At 40.5% G+C, this 24,727-nt stretch overlaps 2 protein-coding genes across 2 annotated transcripts in view; both read left to right on the top strand.

Moving 5' to 3' along the window:
* The window catches only part of LOC149112426 (uncharacterized), a 53,070-nt gene extending 38,548 nt beyond the window's left edge, over positions 1–14,522 (top strand). Inside the window, exons 10-17 of the mRNA XM_089290289.1 lie at positions 344–435; positions 874–919; positions 1,203–1,293; positions 3,593–5,961; positions 6,222–6,267; positions 7,155–7,391; positions 11,049–11,126; positions 11,434–14,522. Coding sequence (XP_089146415.1) covers positions 344–435; positions 874–919; positions 1,203–1,293; positions 3,593–5,961; positions 6,222–6,267; positions 7,155–7,391; positions 11,049–11,126; positions 11,434–11,630 — 3,156 coding nt within the window. The 3' untranslated portion in view covers positions 11,631–14,522. The remainder of the gene's footprint in view (positions 1–343; positions 436–873; positions 920–1,202; positions 1,294–3,592; positions 5,962–6,221; positions 6,268–7,154; positions 7,392–11,048; positions 11,127–11,433) is intronic.
* Positions 14,523–21,854: 7,332 nt separating this feature from the next.
* Positions 21,855–24,478, top strand: LOC149112425 (uncharacterized). The gene is made up of 3 exons (XM_089290310.1): positions 21,855–22,170; positions 22,485–22,559; positions 23,028–24,478. Exons 2-3 carry the CDS (start codon positions 22,506–22,508, stop codon positions 23,847–23,849), a joined length of 876 nt encoding a protein of 291 aa, XP_089146436.1. The 5' UTR covers positions 21,855–22,170; positions 22,485–22,505; the 3' UTR covers positions 23,850–24,478.
* Positions 24,479–24,727: the final 249 nt, after the last annotated feature.

Here is a 24,727-nt window from a genome sequence, read left to right as displayed (position 1 = left end):
ATCTTGGTCAAATTGGAATTTTGAGTGTTAGTTTTGTGGAGGAAGGAAAACCGGAGAACACGAAGAAAAACCCTCGCGAGAACCATTAAAGCAAACGCAATCCACGTACGGCGCTGGAATCGAACCCGGGCCAAATAGGTGGGAGGCAAGCACTCTCACCACTGCGCTGGCTATCCCTGCCAAAACTGTACTATGCTTGCCTAAGTTCTACTTGCCTAAAGGAGAGCACTCTCATCTTTTGATGTTTGCTCATGTTTCCTTCAGATCTTCATGGTATGCTGACAACTAATGAAACTTAGTAGAAATAGTTTGATTTAATATTGCGTTGTCCGCTTTTTAACAGATAAAAGTCGCAACAGGCCTCGATCATCCTTTACGTAGTCTCCTTGCTGATGGGCCATACTCGGATGAATTTAGGGATTTTGTTGCTCAATGGTATGTTTTAAGTCTAGTATTCCATATCTCTGTGGTACTATGCCATTGTGCTCCTAATATCTACAGATAAGACGCAAGTGTTTGCACTGAGAATTTTAAGTACTAAGAAATGTTAGAAACTAGCAGCCAATTTCCCAGACATTATAAAGTACTGACATTTTGTAAGCATGCAAACAGTCAGCCATTCGTGCTACCCTTACCTTGTAGAAACACTACATTTCAAACTTTCCTGTGATAAGTAAACATCTGTCCTATGTGATCTTCCTGGTTGCTGGTTTCAAGAATATCTACTGATATGAAATTTGAGTGCTTTTAAGTTTGTTTGTCATGAAAAATTCAAATAGGAACCTCTTGATAATGAGAGAATAACAGTAAGGAAGAGATGGATGGCGAATTTGAGGATATAATAAACTGTTCTTTTATTAACTTGACCTGTAGCTTAAAGCGGGATTGTCGTGCAAGACCGAACTTTGCCTTACTTTGGGTGAGTATACATCGAAACTAAGCTAGACATTAATCGACGGCAAGGTTGTTGTCGAGACCTGAAACAACCCTTCCCAAGGACAGTTAAGTTAAGAACCTTGTGAAGGAAACATTAGTGAAGGTACTGAGATATCTCATACATAGTTTCCAGGGTGGTGGGCTGGAGGTAACATTATTCACTAGATCACTGAACCCCAACTTACGAAAGAAATGCTGATTTTATTCCAGCCCTTCCTCCATTATAACTAATTAATTTACTCTATTTCTATTTCTTCATTTACCAGGAACATGCGTTCATGAAAGGAAGCAACGCACAGACCAATTTTGACACCAAACGTTGGGTAACAACTATTCTCCAAGAACTGGAACAGCCCAGTTAGTAGTAAATATAACTTCAACAGATAAAAAATTGAAATCAAAACGGTCGAACCTCCCTTAAGCAACCACACCAATTGCCAAGCCGTCACTTACAAGAGGTCAGACCACTGGGGATCTAAATTTTGGATCAAATCCTGTAGTCGTTTAATTTCAAGCCCAAAATGTATTATAATACAAGAGCACATCTAGTAATTTGAAGAAATTTCGGTGCGTCCAGTGCATTTTCCAAGCTGTGATACTGGCAGCGTTTAAATGAATCAAAAGTCCCGAGCGAATAGCTAGCGGATATTTTCATGGAAGAACAAACCGTATGATCTTATCAGGTTTGTAAGGCGTCTTGTTACCCAATCACCCAGCCACTTGTGAAAAACAGCTCCCGAAAAAACTGTCGGCCGACTGTTGGTTGTCTATCGGCTGACTGTCGGTCGTACCAGAGGTTAAAAACAATAGAAAATTTCAAACCGTCAGCCCCAAAAGAAGTGACGGTCAAGTCACGAGAGGTGGTCGCGTTCATGGAGTTTCAACTGTAGTGATTTGACAAGCAAAATTTTGGCGTTTGTGAGAAGTGGTCGCTTATAGAAGGTGTTCGCACAGGGAGGTTAAATTGTAAATTGTATTTTTATCATGTGCAATTTTCATTGAGCTAACTCAATACGTACATGTTTTTGCCCAAGCGACGTATTTCCTTCAGTACTAGCAGAAGATAAACCTCTGTCACTAGATTGTAATAATTACTATCGAGACTATCAAGGTAAGAGAGTGAATCCCACACATAGGCCTTATACCCAAGGTACTCCCTCTTAAGTTATTTTTAGACATTGTACCCAGTTCTTCCGCGGATATTACTCGCGCGTTGCGTGGATGTTTTCGTGGAGGATCTGTTTATGTTTCGTTTCGTTTCGTTTCAAAGGAAAGGAAAACCTCCAACGCTGTGGAGATATCTTCTTTGATATTTTGATAACAAGCAAAGGAGCTTCGGCTCTCGGTGTGTTTTAATACATTTCTATACTTTAATAGGATTTTAAATAAGAGACGGATGTCCCCTGCTCAAACAATAATAACTGAATGAACGGCAGAGAAATGTTTAGACAAACGAGTGCAAAGCAAACAAACGCCCAAACACAAGCTAGGCAACCGAACAAACAGATGGTCGAAAGTGCAGGCAGACGCTCGGCGCCCAAGCAGCAAAAGGCAGTTAAGTAGTAACGGCAACAACGCCAAAGGCAACGTCGATTAAAAAATGATTTAATACTTATATAGTTTGTCTATACTGTCAGAAATATCCCAAACAGAATACGTAAGACAGCTTCAAAGTTCAAAAAAAAAATTTAAATATTGGCCGTCGTATAGTTTACATTCTCTCGAATATGCGGAGTGTGGCTATTTCACGTTGTTGTTTTGTGACCTTTTGTAAACAACGGCAAAAAATGAACAAAGAATTATAACGCATGCTTACACAGCGATTGTACTCGTTGCCGTTGCCGTTAAAGTTCAGCTCAATTTAAATTCCCTAAAACCGAATAAACCGCAAAATAATGAACAGCCAAACGAGCACAAAACGAACGAAAGCCCGGCTGAGAGTGCAGAAAACATTTCTGGTATGAAACGAAACGAAACCATATGAATTGACGTTCCCGCCATTTCGTCTCGGGTAGTTTCGAGAAAAAAGTCGCTTCGGCTGTCCACGCATTGCGCGAGTAACATCCTCGGAAGAACTCGGTACCATGTCTAAAAATAACTTAAGAGGTATTACTTTGGGTAGAAGGCCTATATGGGGGATTCACTCTCTCACCTTGATTATCTCTTGTTGCTATCAATCAATAATTATGTTTATTTATAGTTAACACTTGCCTGCTCGGTAAGTGAAGGAAAAGGCAAAATTTTAATTTCGGTATTGGGACAAGAAAGACAAAATGTTCATCAAGTGACCATCGAACGTTAAACAAAGAAAAAATGTCGAGTGTCCGAGAATAGTTGAACCGAAGCAATTTCTAGAAATGAAGAAAGATGGAACATTTTAAGTTCGGTGGTGAAATGAGAAAGATGTACTGTTTATTATGTCACAAGCGTGGGAAAAGAAAAAAGCTCTGTTTTAAATAAAAATATTCTGAAACTGCAGCTGCTGCGTTCCAACCATTTAGCAAACGCGGAGTTAGAAGGCCATAGGCGTACACATTTTGTTTTTAAAAGCAGTTCTTTCCGTTAGGCTAGGTAGGTCTTTTAAAGATAAGTGAAATCCTTTCTTTGTTATTGACTCGAGTTCGTTCACCTAATGTGGCACCCTTAATTTCCACAGTAATACCTCCAGAGATTATTGTTCGAGGACGTTTGGCTTTGGAAGCCTACAAAAGGGCCCTTGCTGAAGGAAAGACTTGTGACAAAAGGGTGCCAGTCATGTTGATTGGACAGGACAAGTCAGGAAAGACCAGCTTAAAGAGGTCACTCAGGGGAGAGCCTTTCAACCTAGATGAAGAGAGCACTGTAGGGATAGATGTTGATCCTTCTTATTTCAAAGTGTCAACTGAGATTTGGAAGATAGGGGACAAGGATCAGGAAAGAAATTCGGAGACCTCCATTTGCTATGAGTATCATGCAGCACGAGCAACTGTTCAAAGGTTGAAGGAGGAACAAATGGCTCCCAGTCCCGAGACCAAAAAGTCTAGAAGCATCCCTGTGGTTGACAAAGTCCCCGCAGATCCAACTGGTTCTCCTGATGCCGCCACTCCACTACCTTTACCGAACACAGTAAGACAAAAAGACAGATCTGATGAGATGTCAAATGATCCAGAATCTGGTCAGGCATGCAGATACCCTGAACAAGATGACAGCATACCAAAAGATACAGGTAACCAAGGCGACAGATCTGATGAGACCTCCAACGATCCAGCATCTGTTCAGGCCTTCAGATATCCCGAACAAGATGACAGCATACCAAAAGATATTCAAACCGAGATTATAAAGAGACTGGAAAATGGCAGTAAAGTGGAAGACGAAGAAGATGTACATTCCGTTCTGTGGGATTTTGCTGGGCAATCAGTTTACTATACAACACACCCACTATTTCTCACTCCAAGAGCAGTCTATCTTCTGGTAAATGATCTCAGCCAAAATCCCAGTGAAAAGGCGAAACCTGTTTTGAGGCAAGGAATGTACAGGAAATTACTAGACAGTTTTGGTTTGAAAACTAACTTTGATTATTTGAATTTTTGGATGTCTTCGATTGCCTCTCTGGCCAGTCAAGAAGAAAGTGTTCAAGAAAATGTTGAATCTGAGGTGTTACCAGAGAAACTCCCTGCAGTTTTGTTAGTGTGTACCCATGCTGATACACCTTACGAAAGCCAGTCTGATCCAACTGCACTAGCCAGGGAGTTATTTGGGTCTCTACGGACCAAACCATACAAAATCCACCTGCGTGATTTCTTCGTTGTGGATAACACTATGTCGGGTCATGGTCACGAGTGTCCAGAAGTGGTGCGCCTGCGTCAAAAAGTACTTGCTGTTTCTAACGCACTGCCTCAAATGAAGGAAGCCATTCCAATCAAATGGTTAAAATATGAGAAGGAACTCCAGACCATTAAAGAAGGTGGTAAGAAATGGGTAGGCCGTGACGCAGCGAAAACAGTCGCATCTGAAGCATGCAATATAATTGATGATCACGAATTCCAGACGGTACTGAACTTTTTGCATGACAAAAGAATTTTGATTCACTTCAGTGACACTCCAGAGCTGGATAAATTGGTGGTCTTGGACCCACAATGGTTGATTGACGTGTTCAAAATGGTGATAACAGTCAGGCCTTATGACCCTAAAGAGAGTAGCTTTGAACCACTTTGGGAGAAACTTCAGAATGAAGGGATCCTGGAGGAAAGACTTTTACAACATGTTTGGACTGATCTGTTTGTCGACAAAGAAACCCCTGAAAGTCTTATTACAATCATGGAGAAATTTAGCTTGGTTTGTTCTTGGCCTTCATCTGATGCTTCATGTAGCAAGCAGTATCTGGTACCGTCCATGTTGATGTCACATCCACCCGTGGGCATAATGAGCTTGGTTGCAGCAGCTCGTATTCCCCCACTATTCCTTAAATTTGAATCTGGACAAGTTCCGCCTGGCTTGTTTCCCCGACTTGTGCTGCAGTTCGTTCAGTGGGATCAAGAACAAGGAAAACCTCAACTGTACCACAGTTTCGCCAGATTTTACACCTCTCAAAAGGAAGACTGCTCGGTAATCCTTCTGTGCCATTCATCTTCCATTGAAGTTGTTGTTCACCAAGGGACGACTCAGGACTTAGCAAACAGTCTACAATCAAAGCTCTCTTGTTCTGCTGATGTCAGCTATGAAATGTGTGAGGTGACCTGTGCTCATGCAGTGCGTAGGCAGCTGGAATTGATGCTCGAGTTCATTCCAAGTGAGTTCTGTTGGCTGAAGAATATGAAATACGAAGTCAGCTTCATCTGCCCAGTCTGTTGTCAAGGAGGTGCGGTTAGGTTCTGTCGCATACATGCTACACAAGGTTGCAAGCAAGAGGAATGCCTTCACTTCTGGTCTGAGACTCAGTTGTGTGATGTCGAGAAGGTCATCTGTTGCACCAAATCAGCTGCTGCACAGAGTAACAGAGTTCACATCAAGCAGTTTGCACCATGGTTTGCCCCTCCACGAAATCAGGTAAATGGCCCAAAACACTATCATGATTGTATCACAGTTGTTCTCATATTTTCATGCAAAAGTTCAAGAGATTAAAGTACAACGTTAATAATAATGTTATGGTATGTTATCATTGCATACAAAACAGTTTTATCGTTTAAAGATAGGTCCTAAGTGCATGTTTTACCCTCCATATGTATTCATTGGTTACTAAGTGAGTAATAATGTGTAATAAGGCCGGAATGCAATCTTCCCGTTTTCTGTTGTTGTTTTTACCACAGCTGACAGTTGATAAGCATAATGAAGGAAATTTGGCCAATGTACAAGGTAGCCAAGTTTGATAGCGATCAGGATATAAATGCCTCAACTAAAGATGGAAGCATTGAACCACTTTCCACGTACATTTAATTCCTTCTGTAATGAAGCAAAGAACCGTGCAACTGAAAGTTCACTATATACAGTTGTTCCAAATCTAACCAAGGATATTAGTGTGGAGACTTTCTTCCACCTGATAAAGACCATTTTAGTGAAGATGCTTTTTAGTGTAGCTTTTAAAGGTATTATATCAAACACAAGAGACCATGTTCATGTAGTGTTACATTACCAAACACAGAGAGGAGAAATACGACAAGTACCGGAGTATTTTTGCAGAACTTCCAGGTGTTTGGAAAAGTGATTGAACACTGTATACTCTCAATCAAAACTAAACCTAAGAAGAAAACGGAGGAATAAACTCCTGCAAATCTATGACAGTCAACATCAGGTATCGATCATAGCTATGATTTCCTTTCAACTTGAAGAAATATTAAAAAGTTTGCAGAAATATATTTTCATTCTAGCTTCTCAGTATAGTACTTTATAACCTATTTATGTATTGGTCAGGTAAAGGGCCCCTTGGATAACCGAGCCTTTGAGCTGAATGGGCCACCCTTCAAAAAAACATTCAACACTTCTGTTAGTGTAAATATGTGTTGTAAGGGCCGGTATATGTTCATACATTCATGAAGACAGCTTTCAGAGCTTCCAGCGTATATTTCTTAAAGATTCTTTCCTCTGCAAATTGGATCAGGAGGACCAAAACTACATGTACTTAACTTTTGTTTGTTACTGTAGTATGTCAACTTGAAATATGTGACACAATCAACTCTGAATCCTTTCATCTGAAAAGCTAATATAGAAAGATCTAATTTTTGTGAGCTATCCTTCATTTATAGGAAGAAAAGCAATCGCCCTTCCTTGTAAGGTTCAAGAATCTCTTTTGTGCCAGACTTCTGATGCCAGAGAAGTTGTTCGTCAACTGCAAGAGACTCTGCAGCCGGACCAAGCCTCATTGAAAGAGCCAGGGCCTGAAACCAAGCAATTGATCCGTTGTCTAGCAAGGACAGCTAAAGATTCAGACAGGTTTGATGTGTTCGAACATTTGAGAGAGATAACACCAGCTGGAACGACTGGTGAGTCTGACATTGAAATATGATGTTATTAACTACTGGTATTTCCCTTCTAGGGTTGTTTGTATTCTGAATTGTTGGCAGTAAATACGCTGCTGTGGGAAGTAACAGTCATAACGTTATCCTGCAAAATGCAGCTTGTAGAGATATTGGTAAGATGAAATCCACATGCAAGAAACTGCATACTTAAAGCCTGCAGGTTCTAATTTGGCCCAATATATGTGGAGGCTCGGTGGCGTCGTGATTAGTGCGGTCGACTCCGGATCAAGCAGTTTGGGTTCAAGCCATTCTGTTGTGTTCTTGGGCAAGACGCTTTACTCTCACGTTGCCTCTCTCCACCCAGAGGAACAAATGGGAATCGGCGAATTTAATGGTAGGGGTAACCCTGTGATGGACTAGCATCCCATCTAGGGGGAGTAGAAATACTCCTAGTCGCTTCATGCTACAGAAACTGGACAAACTCTGGCCTGATGGGCCACTTGGCTTGTATGCAGACTTTACCTTATATGAAGCATCTAAAGAAGAGGTTTTCAAATAAGATGAAGACAAGATTAACGAAGACTGGTGCATGCTCTAGTGTCATTTTGCGGCCGTTGGGCACATAAAGTATGATACAGTAACTAAATCCGTGTAACCAAACTACAGTGAACAGAAACGTGTATTAAGCGGACACCCTTGGAAACCCTCACTCAATAGCCCATGAGGCGAAGCCGAATGGGCTATTGACCCGTGGCCCTTGAGGGCGAAGGGTCTAATTGTTTTAGTATCAAACAACTAGTCGGACAGAAAAGGTAATAATAAAGTTAGCAAATTCAAGTTGAAGAAATATTTATTTGGGAAGAAAACGAAAGAAAGCGTCACGCTCGACGGCGCCAATTTCGCTACTCGATGACTATTACTAATAGTCCCCTAGTACCGTAGCCAATCAAAATGCAGGATTTGCATTAGTCCACTAGTTGGGTGATACTAATAGTTAATTATTAACCCTTTTGTAAGTCAGTGTAACACAGTGTAAGATCAAAGACTGCTCATAGCACAATGCCCAGTCAGCCAATGCATCAATCTGGAATAATCTACTTAGCTTTAAAACGACGTCGCTGAACACTGTTAACAGAGTCTGAGTTGAACTTTTAGAAGTAAAAAGCCCTTGAAGTGTCCGCTTATTGCAGGTTTTGTGCAACAAAATGGCTTAATATTGGTGTCCGCGTCCACTTAACAGTGGTGTCCGCTGAATGCAGGTTTATTTTACAGGAAATGTGGATAGAAAATTTTGGTACTCAAGCTGGTGTCCACTTAATAGAAGGTGTCCGCTTAATATGGGGTCCGCTTAAGGGCTCATTAACCGATTCATGCGCGCGCTCGCGCGCGTTGCTAAGGAGGTGAAATTTCACTTCCGGTTACTTACATCAGCCTGAGCGCGGAAAAACTCAATAACTTGCAAATTTGCTCACATCATACATGTTTTTCTTTGTGTTTCACAAAATGCAAAGTTAACAAAGTACAAACAAAGACAAAATAAGAAAAAGACAGAAAAACAAGAGCAATGGAAAGAGGAAAACAAACTCCATGTGACTTTGTTTGACCTTACCGAAGTGCTCTGGTGGTGTAAATTGCGCACGCGCTAATTTTTACATGTAACTTCAAAGATATGTCGTGCGCACTTCCGGTTTCTTTAAATGCTAAAGGAAACGCGGTTTTTCATTGAATCCAGCCTTTTTCGCCGAATTTCGATTAAAGCCAACGTTGGAAACATAGCTATGCATTCCTTTTTCGAAATCATGCATTTTTCAGGAAACTACGAATTTTTCAGTAGTTTGAAATTCTCTCAAAATCTGACTTTTTAGAAATGAAACAAAATCTACGCATAGCGTAATGAGGATTTAAATGAAAAATATTAAATCAATGAAAAAATCTCGATGAAGTAATTTGCCTAGGAGCCTTTGCATTTTTTTTATTATTAGTTACATGACCATGGGCATGGTCTGATGACGTCATTACTCGTGTTACTGATCATGAAGAAGTTAAAACACGTGAAATAACTCTGAGCTAACTAAAAATGATGGAGTCATGTGAGAATAAATTTTCCTTAGCAACGGCTCGAAAAAATCAGTTAATGGGCCCTTAATACAGGTTTCAGTGTAATGCTATTTAGAGCTAAACAGTGACAATGTTATTATTTTATAATTCAGGATTACAATAATTTTTAAGTTGATACACCAGCTACAGAAATAATTTATTTTACCCTGTTGATAAGAACCTGTTTAAGAAGCGGTTTTGCCAAATTACGCGGGATACCTGAAGTAGGCTGCATCAAAGTTTCGGTCGATTTTTTTTTTCTTTTTCTTCGTAGTCACACATGTAAATTGACCCGTATCCCGCTGGACCACGCGGTCTTTGTGTTTGTTTGGCGTGGAAGTATGCGAAGTTGAATTCATGTCGGGGTCAAACTAACATATTATTTTAACCATAAATTTACGTCAAAAGCTCCCATCGACCCGAGATTTCACCAAGAGCATGCTCGATAGCTGCCCCAACCATGACTTTCCTACATCCCCGACCGAGTGGGAATTTAAGCTCTCAAATCTCACAGATATTTTTCATCACGACCCATCGCGAAGCCCAACGAATTTACCGAAGGCGGAAAATAACCATAAATTTGCTTGAAAAGCTCCCATTACCTCCAGGTTTCACCTTTATATAAGAACATGTCTGATAGCCGGCAAACGAATATTTCCCATCGCTTCCCTTCAAAACCTGGATCAAAAACACTGGAAAACAATGAAGCCACAACTCCCTGGAATCGCTTTACTTCGACTTTACTCCTAACACTACCTAAAGCAGCAACGTAGAAAAAAGTTACACAAACAAAGCCAGGGAAGCGATTTCAGTGTATTGCTTTTCCACAGTGAAAAATCTGAAGCTACATGAAAATTTAAAATTCAAACCGGGGGCGGGGGGAGTGGCATTTTTGTGTCTCTTTGACACAACAGTAACAATGTCGACTATATCTGTACTCTTACTGTCAAATATGTACGAATTTGAAGGCGAATCACATTCTGTTATCTTTTTGTTTAAGAAAATACAACTGCAAAACTGAATGTTAGCATTTCGTTTCGATTTAGTTCTACTCGGATAGCCATTCAAAATTAATGGCATTAGCACATCGACCAAAAGGATCCCGCGTGAAAGCCTTTAGGCTTCTTGTTTCCCAATAGATATCCATTATTTAGAACATTTCAGCCTGATACCGAAAATCAAAGGCTTTTATATCTGGGTTTCTACTTATCGCAGTTAACATTGGGCCAATGGAAATACGTTTACGTTGTTGTGCTTTGACGTTTGATAAGTTTAAATTGTTATAATGACTTGTTTATTAAATTGTACTTTAGAAGCATTTCAAATTAAGTATGATCTCAAAGACAGAATTTCCGCTGTTTGTCAATAACCAATCTCGATATAATCTGATAACGTACTCAGAGGTTGCATACAGTACCACCTTCAACTATTTGTTCATCACTAGGGGATCTACCCGCCGTGTCTTTGGGGTGTGGGAGAAGATTGTGTGATATGGTTTACACTGGGACCCTACGTCCGTGCGCCCAGGAAACACCCCCCCCCCTTTTTTTTTCCTCTCTTATCATACCCTTTTCTTTTCCTTAGGTCCTCTGATGCCTGAACACCTTGATGTCCAGAATATCCCTGGTTCCAAGAGAAGAGACCTCACAGTTGATTTGTGTGGTAAGTTGTGTAGAGCAGGTGTTTGATAGTAACCTCTGCAATATAATTTATCTGTATCTTGTGAATACAGTTCCTACAGATGGCAATTTGTGTTTTTATCATCTCGTTTGCTCCCACAAGAAGATATCCTGGCCATTTTCACAGTGAAAAGTAAAGCAAATATGGTCCGAATTCAAATAAATGGGTGATGTTTTCTCAGTTTTAGATGTCCAATACAAAGACCATTTAGTGGAGTGAAAACGTTTTTGTATTCGTGACTTCTTCTAGATCACAGGAATGAATGTTTGATTTTGTGTTTGTGTCGTAGGTGGAGAAGAGTGGAAATTGGTTGCTGAGGCACTGGGCCTCACTCCACAAGAGATTCGTTTCCTTGACAACCGTACTCTGAATCCACTTGACGCTGCCCTGGCTTTCGTTACTAAGCAGCGCCACATAACCGTGGGAGATTTGTATGACTTGTTAAGTGAATGTGGCTTTCCTCTGATAGCGGACCTTAGGTTATGAAAACGACTCTGCGACATAATTCATCAGCTGCCCTGAGATCCAGACGTAACTGATCGATGACACCAATGAAATCAATAAATAAACGCTCGGTAGTCGATTGGTAATCAGTTAAGTAGTCATTAATCATTTACTAGGTCATTAGTAGGTTTTTAATTATATTAAGTGTCCCAATTAGTAGAGGGATGTTTCCTCTCGGCTAAACATTTCGGCACGTTAATAACATCGATCATCAATTAATATTAAACACAATTTATAAGTAAAGTAAATGAAAATAGTAAATCATGCAAAACGTTTTGGCCGTGCTTCCGCTCAGTATGTCGTTGTCAATCGATCCTGTCTTGTAAATATCGTAAAATTTGGAAAAATAGAGTACAGTTTAACCCCTATGAAACGGCCACCCTCGGGAAAATGGATAGTGGCCGCTTAATAGAGGTAAAAACCCCAGAAACGATCCTCGTCGGGACTTTGATCGCTGGCTGCTTAATAGGGGTTTGACTGTATGTTCATTCAAAGTCACTAGGTACTTAGCTATAAACGTGCGATAGCCTGAGGCACCACAATTCTAATAGTCTCGGGCAGCTAGTTAATAACTTCAAAAACATCTGACATCTAAGATGTTTCACAGCTTAGGGTAACAAATGAGTCGGCTTGGTTGCCAGATTAAGCCCTCAGACAAGTGAGGACAGAGTAGATCGTACAAAGGTTTAAAAAGTTTTCGAATCAGAGCATTCCTACAAACGTTTCTATTTTACTGTTGCAAAACATGTTTCTTATTCAGCTTAGATTGGGCTTAGGGTTATGCGTATACAGCTGTTTGGTACTACAACTGATTACGGGCACTGTATGGGTAAGCTGTCATTAAAAACTTACAGCGTCTTCAGAATAGAGCAGCATATATAAGAGAAAGAAGGGGTACGATCCAATGTTAGGTTGGAAAAATTTAGAAACACGGTGAAAAATCAATAGTATTTTAGCCTTGAGATTTTGAAATCATTTAGTCCCCCCTGTAAAAAATCATATAAAATCATATAACGCATGAATAAAGAGGACGTCATAACACTAGACAGAGAAACTATATTCAGTTGCCTAACCCTAAATTAAGTTTAGGAAAAAACACATTTATATTCTTGTGTTCGGTCCTTTTTCTTAAATTCCTGAAAATAATTAAAGAAGCCGCGTTGCCCTTAAATTTTAAGAACAAGAAAACAACATGGAGCAGTTCTTTTGTAGCCAGTTTTAATAATTATAGCATGTAGTTCCTATTTTTAGTAACGCTTATTGTACAGATTTAATAAGCTTTTTATATTGTTATATATATATTTTTTATATTATGATATTTTTATATTGATAGGCTTTTTATCTTGTTGTAGACATAAGTTACGCCGGGCGGCCCCCTATTGATTCCAGCCCAGTGCTGAAGGGGCCACCCTGCATGAATAAAGAGGACTCGACTTAGCTTAATTCATTCTCGTCCCCCGAGTCCGCGCTCCTCTTGGTGAGCGTTTCTTGGTGCTGAGCAAGAGGAGCGCGGACTCTGGGGACGAGAATGGGGTTTGACTTGAATAGGGAGGATGAAAAGTAAAGGCCAGTTTACACTAGCGACATAACGACATAAACAACATAATGACTGCGACATTTAACACTTAATGACTGGTCTCTTGGGGAACAGTAAATTTTGCTTCCCGAGAATCTCAATGAGATTCGAGGGAAACAAAATTCACTGTTCCCCAAGGGACCAGTCATTAAGTGATTTGTTATATAGCAAAACAAATGGGTCAAAGCGGTGGAAAACAAATAATCACTTTATTGACAAATGACGTGCAACAGCGGTCAATATTTCGCGGGTAATAGTGAACTGTTTCCTGTTTGACGTCGTAGTTTTGGCAGTGTTGCCCGCTCATGGCATTTGGCGGGAAACAGTTTCATTATTAGATGTTATGTGACCATGAACTAGCCAATGAATGGGCGCGCTGTAGCGGGAAAAACGCGAGCCATATAACAAAATAGCTTATGTTGCAATGTGAACATCGGCATAAAAGCATCAGGAAACGATCAGAGTTTTTCAATCCTCATGTCGTTATGTTCATGCTGTTATGCTGCAATTATGTGACTATGTCAGGATGTTCACATTGCAAACATGACATGATAACGTCCTTATGTCGTCATGTTTATGTCGTTATATCGCTAGTTAGCATTAGGTCTAAAAGAGTTTATTCCTCCATTTAGGTCAGATTCTCTCAAGTTATTTTTAGACATGGTACCCAGTTCTTCCTCAGCTCAGAAATTTTTACCTTTACCACGCGCGATGCGTGAATATTTTCTTACAGTATTCCTGAGTATCGAAATTCTCATAAAGCCACTCGGACCGTCAGCTGAAAAATCCGCGTCACGAGATTGGTTTTTTCTAGACCATCCTAGGATTTCCCAACGAGGGAGTGATGTAAAAATAACTTATGAGGGATTTCGTTGGGAGTAAGGTCAATATGGTGAATTAACTCTCGCATTCTGTTAACCAGTCATAATCCACGTTAAAATTAGCTTCCAAAGCATACCTGTGGTAAAAAAAAGAACCGACCAGTGAGTTTACATACAATAGAATCCCAATTTTTCGGACCTTCGGGGAAAAGGAAAATTGGTTTGAAAAATAGGGTTGTTCGAGAAATCAGGGGTAAAATTGCAGTGTTCGACTGAGAGGAGTATTCTTTGGGTCGAGTTATCGGAAGGTTCGAAAAATCGAGGGTGCGAGACATTCGGGATTCCACTGTATTTTTTTTTTAATAAATCAAATCTCACTGTAGTTAAGGGGTATTTTTAGTATTGCATCTAATTACTGTAAGGATCAGCCGCGTTTATAAACGGTAAGTAAAAGTAAATAAATTCTTGGTAAATATAGCGCCTTCTTTTTACATAATCGTACACCGACAATTCTGACGCTTTAGTCACGAGTCACACCTGCGGATCAGAAACTTAGATGACGGTGCCCGATTTTAAGCATCGGTTTTGGGAGGCGTAGTGGCCTCATGGTTAGTACACTCCTCTCCAGATCGAGCGGTCCAGGTTCGAGCCCTTCGAGACCTGGTCGGGGACATTGTGTTGTGTTCTTGAGCAAGACACTTTACTCTCACAGTGCCTCTCTCCGCCCAGGTGTATAAATGGTTACCAGCGAACTTAATGCCGAGAGTAACCCTGCCATGGACTAACAACCCATCAGGGGGTGGGAGGAGTAGAAATACTCCTGGTCATTTCATGCTACAGAATCCGGGATAAGCTCTGGCCTGATGGGCCCCTTGGCTTGTATGTAGATTCGAAACGTGTTCTGAAATCTTCGGAACAATCTCTTACCTCGAGTCGTCTTCGTTCCTTACTGTGCAAGTTTTAGGGGACGAGCGACTCGAGAGAGTTTCGTTACGGGATCAATTTTGATCGGTTTAAAAAATAACAAAAATGACCGGAAGCAAACCACGAATGAGCCGACCGAGTCACGCGTTTCTCGGCTACGTATGCGCAATTGAACCGGAAATATCACAATTTATTGAACATATGAAATAAATTTCAGTTAATCAACAACTCTTGTTTCTATTTTGAGTTATGTGCTTTGCTAATCATCCGTTCATCGACCTTGGATGGCCTCACGTGAAAATCCTCAAAACCAGCCAGGATCTATACGATTCTCAGAGACACTTAAGCATGTTACTTATCTGAACGAACTATAGAAACTAAGTACCTCGCTTAGGTTTGTTTATGTCGATTAGAACAGTCTCCCAGTCCATTAATACTTGATCATATCATCATAATTCACAATTTATACTTTTTTATATTGTTACCGTTCTTTGCAAGTTCTGTTAAGGTTGGTCAAATAAACACGGGAATGGAGATGAAGTGCTCCTCTCGTCACACTCTTGCCCCCATAGACTCAATTTTCGGGTGCCAACTCCCTCCAGTTTTACCCCCTGGAGTTAGGTTAGTGGAGGCCCACTCCCTCCTCTCTACCCAGGAATGTTTACAGTGGCCCTGAGTGAAGGCCTACTCCCTTCTCTCCATCCACTGTCTACATCTCCTTGGGCTGTAGGTTTTGTTTTCTTGACACTCCAGGGGTTCATGGGGCTAAAATATTAACTGAGCACTCTGTCACCCACTTTCCCATTTTCAGCCATAAAGTTGTTGTTGTCCTTATTTTAAGAGAAGCAAGGCGAGGTTGATTAACCGATATTTTCTGATTTTCCAGGATTGCTTGTTTCCTATACGTTGGTGAAGAGGAACGTCTTACTTTTTGAGAACATTAGTATAGCAAATAAAATTGCGATAACTAACCTCGCAAATCACTGAAACCCGTCAAAAACGTATTAAATATTAATCAAGAAGTTTATATTAGTAAGCAACAACGATGCGGTAAACTTCACTGCAGCACCTTTGAATGTACTGTAGCTTCAGCGATATAAGAGGTAGACCACACTTTGCGAGAAGAGTTAAGAGAAAAACAAGGGTTTCACAAACATGAAAAGTGTGAATCCAGCGAGTAGCCTGTGAGGAGCCGTTTTCCCCAGAGAAAATGTTTTCCCTCGGTGGTTTTCCCTTACTTGTTTTTTTCCCGCTTTACTTATGTGACCTGCATAGTGAGCAGAGGGAGTGGAAGAGGTATTTGTTTTCTGCGGCATAGGTAAGCCGCCCAAGAAAGATTGCGTGACTTGTGCAAACAGTTACGTGCGTGTTACGTGCGTGTTACGTGCGTGCGTAGGGGGCGAACATACGTGACTATCAAGACCGAAATGGAGTGTGGGACTTCTTTACCATGTAAAGCCTTGGAATCTCACGTAAGCGCTACAGTGAATGATCATGCAGTTTTGTGCGTACTTTATCAGTACAGTTCTGATGTTATTGCACCTCTGGTGAAATTGTGATGTTCAGGAAGTGATATTGGTTGCCTTGCATTGGTTTCTTATCGAAATGAAACCTCACAAATAACGGTTGACGACACGGAACAAGAAGAACATTGCCGAGAGATTATACGTATCAAGTAATCAGTGTAAAACACGAACAAAAGCACATAAAAACACCAAAAAGCTTTCTGAAATAAAAATGTCTTGAGTGTCTTTTTAAAAGATGCTACTAAGGGGCTGCTCGTAATCGCATAGGGCAATGAATTCCATAGTTGAGGAGCAGCAACAGCAGAAGATCGATCTCCTAACGTTGTTAAAGGGAATCTTGGCTGAAAAACAGTTAAGGCCAAAATAATAAGTTGGTTCTGACCTGAGACTGACAGAGTGGTTTAAACTCGATAATATTCCCCCTAGTTTGAATACCAGGCGTTTACTTTCTCCGTGTTTTAAGACCGCCGCCATTTTTACCATCGCAAAGTTTTCTGGGAGATTATGACGTCAATGCGCGGTGTGGTTTGAACATGGCGCCCAAATATTAACATATTTACGAAATCCTTAGAACTGGATCATCTTTGCCAGATCCCTAAATGCTGAATTTCACGTCGTAACGATCCACAAAAGAAAGATCAACATGCCGTATTGCTGTGCAGTTGGTTGTAATATCGACTCTAAGAACAAGAATCCTTCGATCTCCTTTCATCGAGTACCACTTCAAGGGGAAATATGGAGAAAGTGGCTGATTGCCATGAAGCGACCAAAAGCCAATTTGCCCAAGGAACCCTACCTTTGTTCGGCTCATTTTGAGCCTCACTGTTTTAATGAAAGTGTGGATCAGTCTACAGATTGAACTGATGGGATGAAAAACTGAAAGGCGACGGAAGCTGAAGACCCCATTAGTGAACCTTAACTTAGAGGAAAGAATGTATAAAGTAGCTTTACTAATTGAACTTTGTCGTTGAATGAATATCGTACCTTCGTTCGCTGTGCTAGACACCACCCACCCTGCCCCCACCCCACCTTTAATTGCCCCTAAAACAGCGTTTTTAGAGCAGAGCCGGAATAGAAGCCTAGTTTACGGACAAAGCCAGTGATAACAATGGGTTGGCAGGCCTACACAACTCCTATCCACGTGTAATAGCCGCTTTGAGAGTTTTGCTCGAACTAGTATATCTTTGAGGATCTGCCCCTTTTGTATTGTACGATAGGGGGATCTTTGAATATTTCGCTAAGCAATAATCCTGTTTTTAGGAGGACATTTCACCAGAGTAGAGCCGTCAGAGGTCATAAGTCTGCGTGGTTTCCGCTGTTATCCGCGTGTAATTTGTTGAGTTTGACACCTCTGTTTTTGGCCACGTGCTATTTTTTTTTTTTTTTTTGGCTCATTTGATTGCAAGATATGTTTTAAGCTCTCTAAATATTAGCTCTGGAGGGACAAAGTTTGAAATATTCCGTGAGCATGTTGGTTACTTGCATTTTGTATTATTACGCCGGGCCCGGCTGTTTGATTGACTGTTGCAAGTTATGCTGCTTGTTATCACGGGTGTCATATTTATCTTTGTCCGGCTTCGCCAGAGATAGCTGTAGCTTTCCTTGTTGAAAGCTATGAGTCTGTCTTAGAGAGACGTTCTTATGCTTCTTGCATCAATTTCATCGAGCTTTTTGTCCTTCCAGTTTGTTCGTTCTGGAACTGCAAAAGTAGGTGTTCACGCGCAAGTCTGTGGACCGTTTTGCGTGTTGCTTATGATATTGTGTGGTTTTGTTCAGGCAAAAGCTCTGAATTTAGGAGTTCTTCCTATGATTGTTCATCCAGCTCCACGTTGTGGTTGTCATTGCTTTTAGTTGCGATGTTGTCAGGTTTTCTGGAGACTGTTAATAGTCCCTCTTTTGTTAGGAGGCTCGTAGCCTTGTAGATCAGGCAAGACCGCGGTTTCGATCCTTCTGGATCTCATCAGTTGCCGATAACATGGAGTGGTAGAGACCAATGCTCGGTAACACTCCGCACCTGGCATATTTTTTTGGTATTATATACTCGTTCGGCGGATCGAGAATTCTTGATTGTGATTGGTAGTTTTGCCACTAGCGAATGGTGGGCATAAAGTCTTCGATCCTATTGTACACAGCTTGACACTGTGTTTTCTATGATGGCTATAACGCTTATTTTCTCCAGCATGTGTGATTTGAATTGAAGGATAAAGCGTAAGACAGTTATGCGTTGCATTTATACGGCATATCTCCAAGTTTTGGAGGGTTGCGTAGAGTATTTTGCACGCATTTCGTATGTTTATCCTTTGTTTTTAGTGTAGCTAATGTACACCTTGGACTCACATGCTGTGATTGGATTAAGTTTGTACTCGCACGTGATAGGACGGAGCCTGCCTGGTAAAAATCAACAGTGATAACAATGGGTTGGCAGGCCTACACAACTCCTATCCACGTGTAGTAGCCGCTTTGAGAGTTTTGCTCGAACTAGTATATCTTTGAGGATCTGCCCCTTTTGTATTGTACGATAGGGGGATCTTTGAATATTTCGCTAAGCAATAATCCTGTTTTTAGGAGGACATTTCACCAGAGTAGAGCCGTCAGAGGTCATAAGTCGGGCCCGGCGTAATAATACAAAATGCAAGTAACCAACATGCTCACGGAATATTTCAAACTTTGTCCCTCCAGAGCTAATATTTAGAGAGCTTAAAACATATCTTGCAATCAAATGAGCCAAAAAAAAAAAAAAATAGCACGTGGCCAAAAACAGAGGTGTCAAACTCAACAAATTACACGCGGATAACAGCGGAAACCACGCAGACTTATGACCTCTGACGGCTCTACTCTGGTGAAATGTCCTCCTAAAAACAGGATTATTGCTTAGCGAAATATTCAAAGATCCCCCTATCGTACAATACAAAAGGGGCAGATCCTCAAAGATATACTAGTTCGAGCAAAACTCTCAAAGCGGCTATTACACGTGGATAGGAGTTGTGTAGGCCTGCCAACCCATTGTTATCACCGTCACTACTCGATCTCGCCACACCCACGAAATCCCTGTTGAAGATATACATTAAGGAGCGAGGGTCGTGTATTACATGTTAAAGGGCTAACAAATCATATTTACTTCTTGTACGGATAATGTTCCTAGAAGGAGTTTTGTATGACATGTTTTGGCGCTGTCTCGCTGACAATGGTGATCGATCAATGATGCCAACCGTATTTTGATTTCACTGTATCCATAAGATCTCACTCATGCAACTCTTTGTCTAAAAAAACGGATCAGTTATAGTGGCGGATCCAGACCTTGAGCTAAAAAAGGGGCGGGGGAGGAGTGTTTGCCTTGCCGGCTATTCTTCTTTCTTCCTTCTTCTTTTTTTCTTTTTTTACCCAAAATAAAGGAGGGTGGTCCGGACCCCGCGGGCCCCTTCCCTAGATCCGCCGCTGAGTTGTTAGCTGTTATGCCTGGGTAAAGAAATGATTCGCAACTTCAGGCTCAACATGAAAATCAGTGTTATCACGTCTTATCGTAAACTCACCTTTATTCGACTTCTTCTATGTGACCTTGATCCTATTTAATCTTATATCATTATACTCATGTGAAATCATAATATACAATACTGAGCAAGGAGTTCCAGATCCCACTCCTTGGTGTAGTTTTTGTGTGTTATTCACTGATGTATTAACATCGGAAATCACAAACCAGTCAGTGTAGGCAAACTGTACATGTAGTAGTCGTTGTATAACGAGTTCAGCCCATATAACTCAGCAAAAATCAAATACTTCATCATAATGAATTCAAATTAGCATTTCTAGGAGCAGTGATTTCACTTGTAATAGTAGATGTGAATTTTAGTAATGGTAATAACGCGCGAAACATAAATTGTATATTATAGTTCAGATATTACTCGAAAACAAACTATTCCAAACTATTTGCTGAGCTAACGCTTTCGATTTCTAAGGGAAAAGTCCCATCTTCTGCGATAAAAGAATTTGACAAAGAAATAACCTGAAGATATTGCATCATATGTATATAGCAACAAAAATGAGCAAATATTGAGCGGTTTGTTTAGGGAAAAATCCCTTGACTTGTTTACAGCTATCAGATGAAACCTATAAAGATAGATGGCCTAATTAGGACAGATAAATGATGATAATGTTAATTCGTCAGCTGGCAGGGGAGAGGGGGTGGGGGGTGTTTTGCGCTGTGCCCGCTTCTAAAGTCTCGTACATTTTCTAGTTGTAACTCCAGAGTTATCTAGACCTGAGATGGGCCACATGTGGCCCTGAACTTCGCCATATATAAAACTGCAGGTGTGTTAAGTCACCAAGTCGTGATCATTCATAATTCATTCTGTTTATAACTCAAGCTGGAGTTGTTAATATCTGCTTTATTTTACATTTTGTAAACATAAACATCAAAGAACTCGTTAGTTTATTAATTATTTAGTCAAAATTATGACCGGACGTTACTTATGTACCGTTGGGTTGTGGGGGGCAGCCGGAACCAGAACAAAATTATGCCTCAGGCAATATCCATAGTTATATTCTCTTCCTGGGAATTTAGTGGTGTTTTACTTTCCCTCTCCAAAAAGAAAAAAAAACAAGAAAAACGAAAAAAACGAAAAAAATAGACTGGGACAAGTGCCTCAGTTTGTCTCATACTGGGCCCTGAACGAAGGATCCTTCAGCGATGACTACAGGTTAACTTCTACAACATGAAAATTAAGAAACAGTCTCGTCATAATCCTTGAGATTCAGCTGGGTGTTCTGCGGGATCACGTGCTTTTTCCTTTCCCGCACTAATTTGGCACGAAAGGTTAGTAATCTACATTTTAACCCAGGAAATATAATAAAATAGAATAAATTATAATAAATAACCTTTATATTTTACCATCGGCAGTGTTTATAGCACAAAGGCTAGTGGGACCGAACAAACAACTGAAACAAGTAATTCAAGTTGAACATAATAAACTTGAACAAACTTCTTTTTCAAACCAGGAAAGCATGAATCATGGGGTAAAACAATACTTTTCACGAATGAATTGTCGTGTTTGCAATGCCTTTGTCGCACTACCAAAAATCTATCAAGAAGTTATAAGTAGACGCCTGATTAAATTGGTTCCTTAACGTTAGCGAACAGAAACCTAAGTTATAGCCTGTAGGTATTAAAAAAATGTTTTTGCCATCAATATTTGCGTCGTGCTCACCCGTAGCTACCATCAGAAGCATATTACCTAGGTGATATGCTTCTGCTACCATACATAGTATTCTGACAATAAAACTACTAAAATTATATTACAAGGAAAATGCCAGCTTAAACGGCTTTGCGATGTTAGTTCATATTCTATACACAAGCAAAAGAAGGACGGCCAATATTCAGTCATCTTGACCTCATGCTTGGTAAACCATTATATAATTCGGTCAAACCACGTATCTACGTAACAAGCCTGTGTTTTGGTACTGACCATAGGGAACGAGGGCTCTAGCAGCGACATGGCACGCGACAGGAGTGGAAGCAGTTTCCCCATTGGTCAGAACCTTCAACTTGATAGAAAGCTAATTTGATTGGCGATATTGCGAAGTACATGTAACGGGAGGTAAGCCAAAACACGAAAACCTCCAACATGCGTGACAGCCTGAGGTCACACGTCTGGAGGAATACTTGATGTACTAAAAAGGAGGTAAGGAATCGTACTTTGTTTCGATTCATTTTACAATTGGATTCCCACTAGGCTTTGAAGCATCGTGCCTAGTTAGAGCTGCCCCTAGCGCGCAGGTACGTCGAAAAACAAGCGCTCTTATCTTAACTTGATGAAATTGTTCCGGATCCATTGTTGTCTGACACAGAAATGGAAGTGTGTTTAAGTGTCCCCTCACCGGTAGCAATGTAGTTAAGTTATTTTTTCCTGTTTTCTTGCTTCGATTTTAACTTTCTTGTCATTGGCAATGTATGTAGCTTTTTACCAGCATTTTAATCATCTTCTTTCTTACCCAGGGCAGAAGCAAATGCTCCATCATGGTCAACCTTAAATTAGCATGTCTAGCAGCAGTGATATCACTTGTTCCAATAGTAAGTAACAAGGTCGTATATTCATCTTTGTTGACATGGCTATTTGCCTCCAACAAGAATGTCGCAGTTCACGATTCATACGTCAACGAGGCAAGATATGATACAAAAGGAATTGCATGCTCGATGTAAAAGTTAACAACAAATTAACTGCAGCACAACTGTATGTACACAAGGCCGCATGCTTTCATTCGTAAGCAATGTTTTCATACATTTACATATATCTTTCGAGAATTCTCCCAACACCCCAAGGGTTTAGATGAGGCTATGTAAAAATGGAATAAGTACTCTACTGCTTTTATAAAATATTTCTCAAGAATACGCGCGAATCTAAAACATCACTACGGTGTTTACATACTCTCATCTAAACATAACTATCGACCAATGAGAGCGCGCATAGTGTCTCAGTTATATTATAATTGAGAAATCGAATCATTACGGTAATCATTGTTGAATTCGTTTTGTCGCTAGGACGGCCAAATATATGATAAGCTGTCAAAGAACCCCTGGCTGCCATATGACGTGTCTTCAGTCGACAAGGTACGTGGCATTTATGCTATCGACGAAAAGCAAGGAAGTGAAACGAAATACATTTATGCAGGTCGATCTAACGACGTGAGGAGAAGACTACAAGAGCATAAAAGTCAAAAGCAACAGGATATCGACAAGAAGGTAGCAAGCAAATTTAAAAAGCATAGAGAAACAGACCTCAGGATAAAATATGTTCTCGAACAAAGACAGAAATCGAAAGAAGGAGAGTATATGCAATGTCTGACAAAGAAGATTGGATACCGCCCTGTGCTGAATAAGCGCGAGGAAGATGGTTGTCTGTCCTGTGCAGGGGGCCAAAAGAAAAGCAACGCTAAAAGTTCTGAGAAGCATTCTTCAAGCAGGTCCTCTCTTAGGTCACACGCCAGGCCTAAAGTGGCATCGCCTGGCAGACCATCTAGTAGCTCTAAAATATCATCAAAATCTTCTTCTGGATCATATAGCGGCTCTAAAATATCACCAGTACCCTCTTTTAAATCATCCGGTAGACCCAAAGTATCAACAGGGCCCTCTTTTAGATCATCTGGCACCCCCAAAGTGTCATCTGGAAAGTCGTCTTTTAAATCATCTGGCAGCCCCAAAGTGTCATCTGCAAGGTCCTCTTTTAGATCATCTGGCAGCTCCAAAGTGTCATCAGGAAGGTCCTCTTTTAGATCATCTGGCAGCCCCAAAGTGTCATCTGGCTGGGTTTCTTTTAGATCATCTGGCAGGAGCTCGTTTAGATCATCGTCTCGGCGAAAATAAGAGGATGGGAAAGGCAGAGGTTGCGCGCAGTTGACTGATCTGTTTTCCTCTTTAGTGAGCCCATCATGATCACTGTAGAGGAGAATCTCTTTTTACAATATTTGTCCAATTAGAATTAAAATAAGCGATACAGTTTCTGATGGAGCACAAGAAAACATTTGTTCTGAATATTGAAACGACACAGCATGATTAACTGAATTTGAACCCGATGTATTGAATACTTTAATTTTTGGGCGACGCGGGTTTAAAAACTCAAAAGTTTACTTGAAGAATGTATGAGCCCGTTAGCGCTTTTACCACCTAGAAATTTGGAAGTTTTTGAAAGTCAAATTCTCCTCAGTTATTACACCCAAAAATTCTAACATTTCACCAATTACTAAGTTTGACAAGCTCTTTAAATGTTTGAAGTTAATTCGTGTCTAGGGTGCGCAAAGTCTTATGTTAATGAGAAAAAATGTAAGCAATGATGTAGACAACTTCCTTGATGAGCAGTGACCAAGTTGAACTGAAGTACTTGTTGTAGTTTACGCAGGTATTTTTATCTACAATGTTATAGACATTCATTTTGGTTCAGTTTATCAAGATTGTAGTTCCATTGAACTCCTTATTTGAATAGCCATTTGCAAGAGCAGTTGTTTTCCGATACTGGCTTACCTTTAGCTTCAATATTACCCTAATTCAATTTCTCACTGATCTTCATTTGCTTTTTATTCATAACATGTCTCGTTACTGTGGTTAGTTATACAGTCAATTATCCATAAGGCGTACACTTTCGAGCCCAGCACCACCTTTATATATATCTGTGTTAGAAATTTGGGGAGGTGTCTGCCTTACAGAAATCGAGGCGAGGTAACCTGACGCCAGCTTTCCTGAAATAG

This window comes from Orbicella faveolata, unplaced genomic scaffold (genome assembly GCF_042242905.1).
Source record: "Orbicella faveolata isolate gen_17 unplaced genomic scaffold, um_ofav_v1 contig_2, whole genome shotgun sequence".
Taxonomy (NCBI): Eukaryota; Metazoa; Cnidaria; class Anthozoa; order Scleractinia; family Merulinidae; genus Orbicella; species Orbicella faveolata.
The sequence above is the reverse complement of the archived record's forward strand: the minus strand, read 5'-3'. Positions and strand labels throughout refer to the sequence as shown.

Coding starts and splice junctions, on each gene's coding strand:
- LOC149112425 (XM_089290310.1), top strand. CDS start 22,506: ATGGTCAACCTTAAATTAGCATGTCTAGCAGCAGTGATATCACTTGTT. Junction 22,560..23,027: donor TGATATCACTTGTTCCAATA/GTAAGTAACAAG, acceptor TTTTGTCGCTAG/GACGGCCAAATATATGATAA.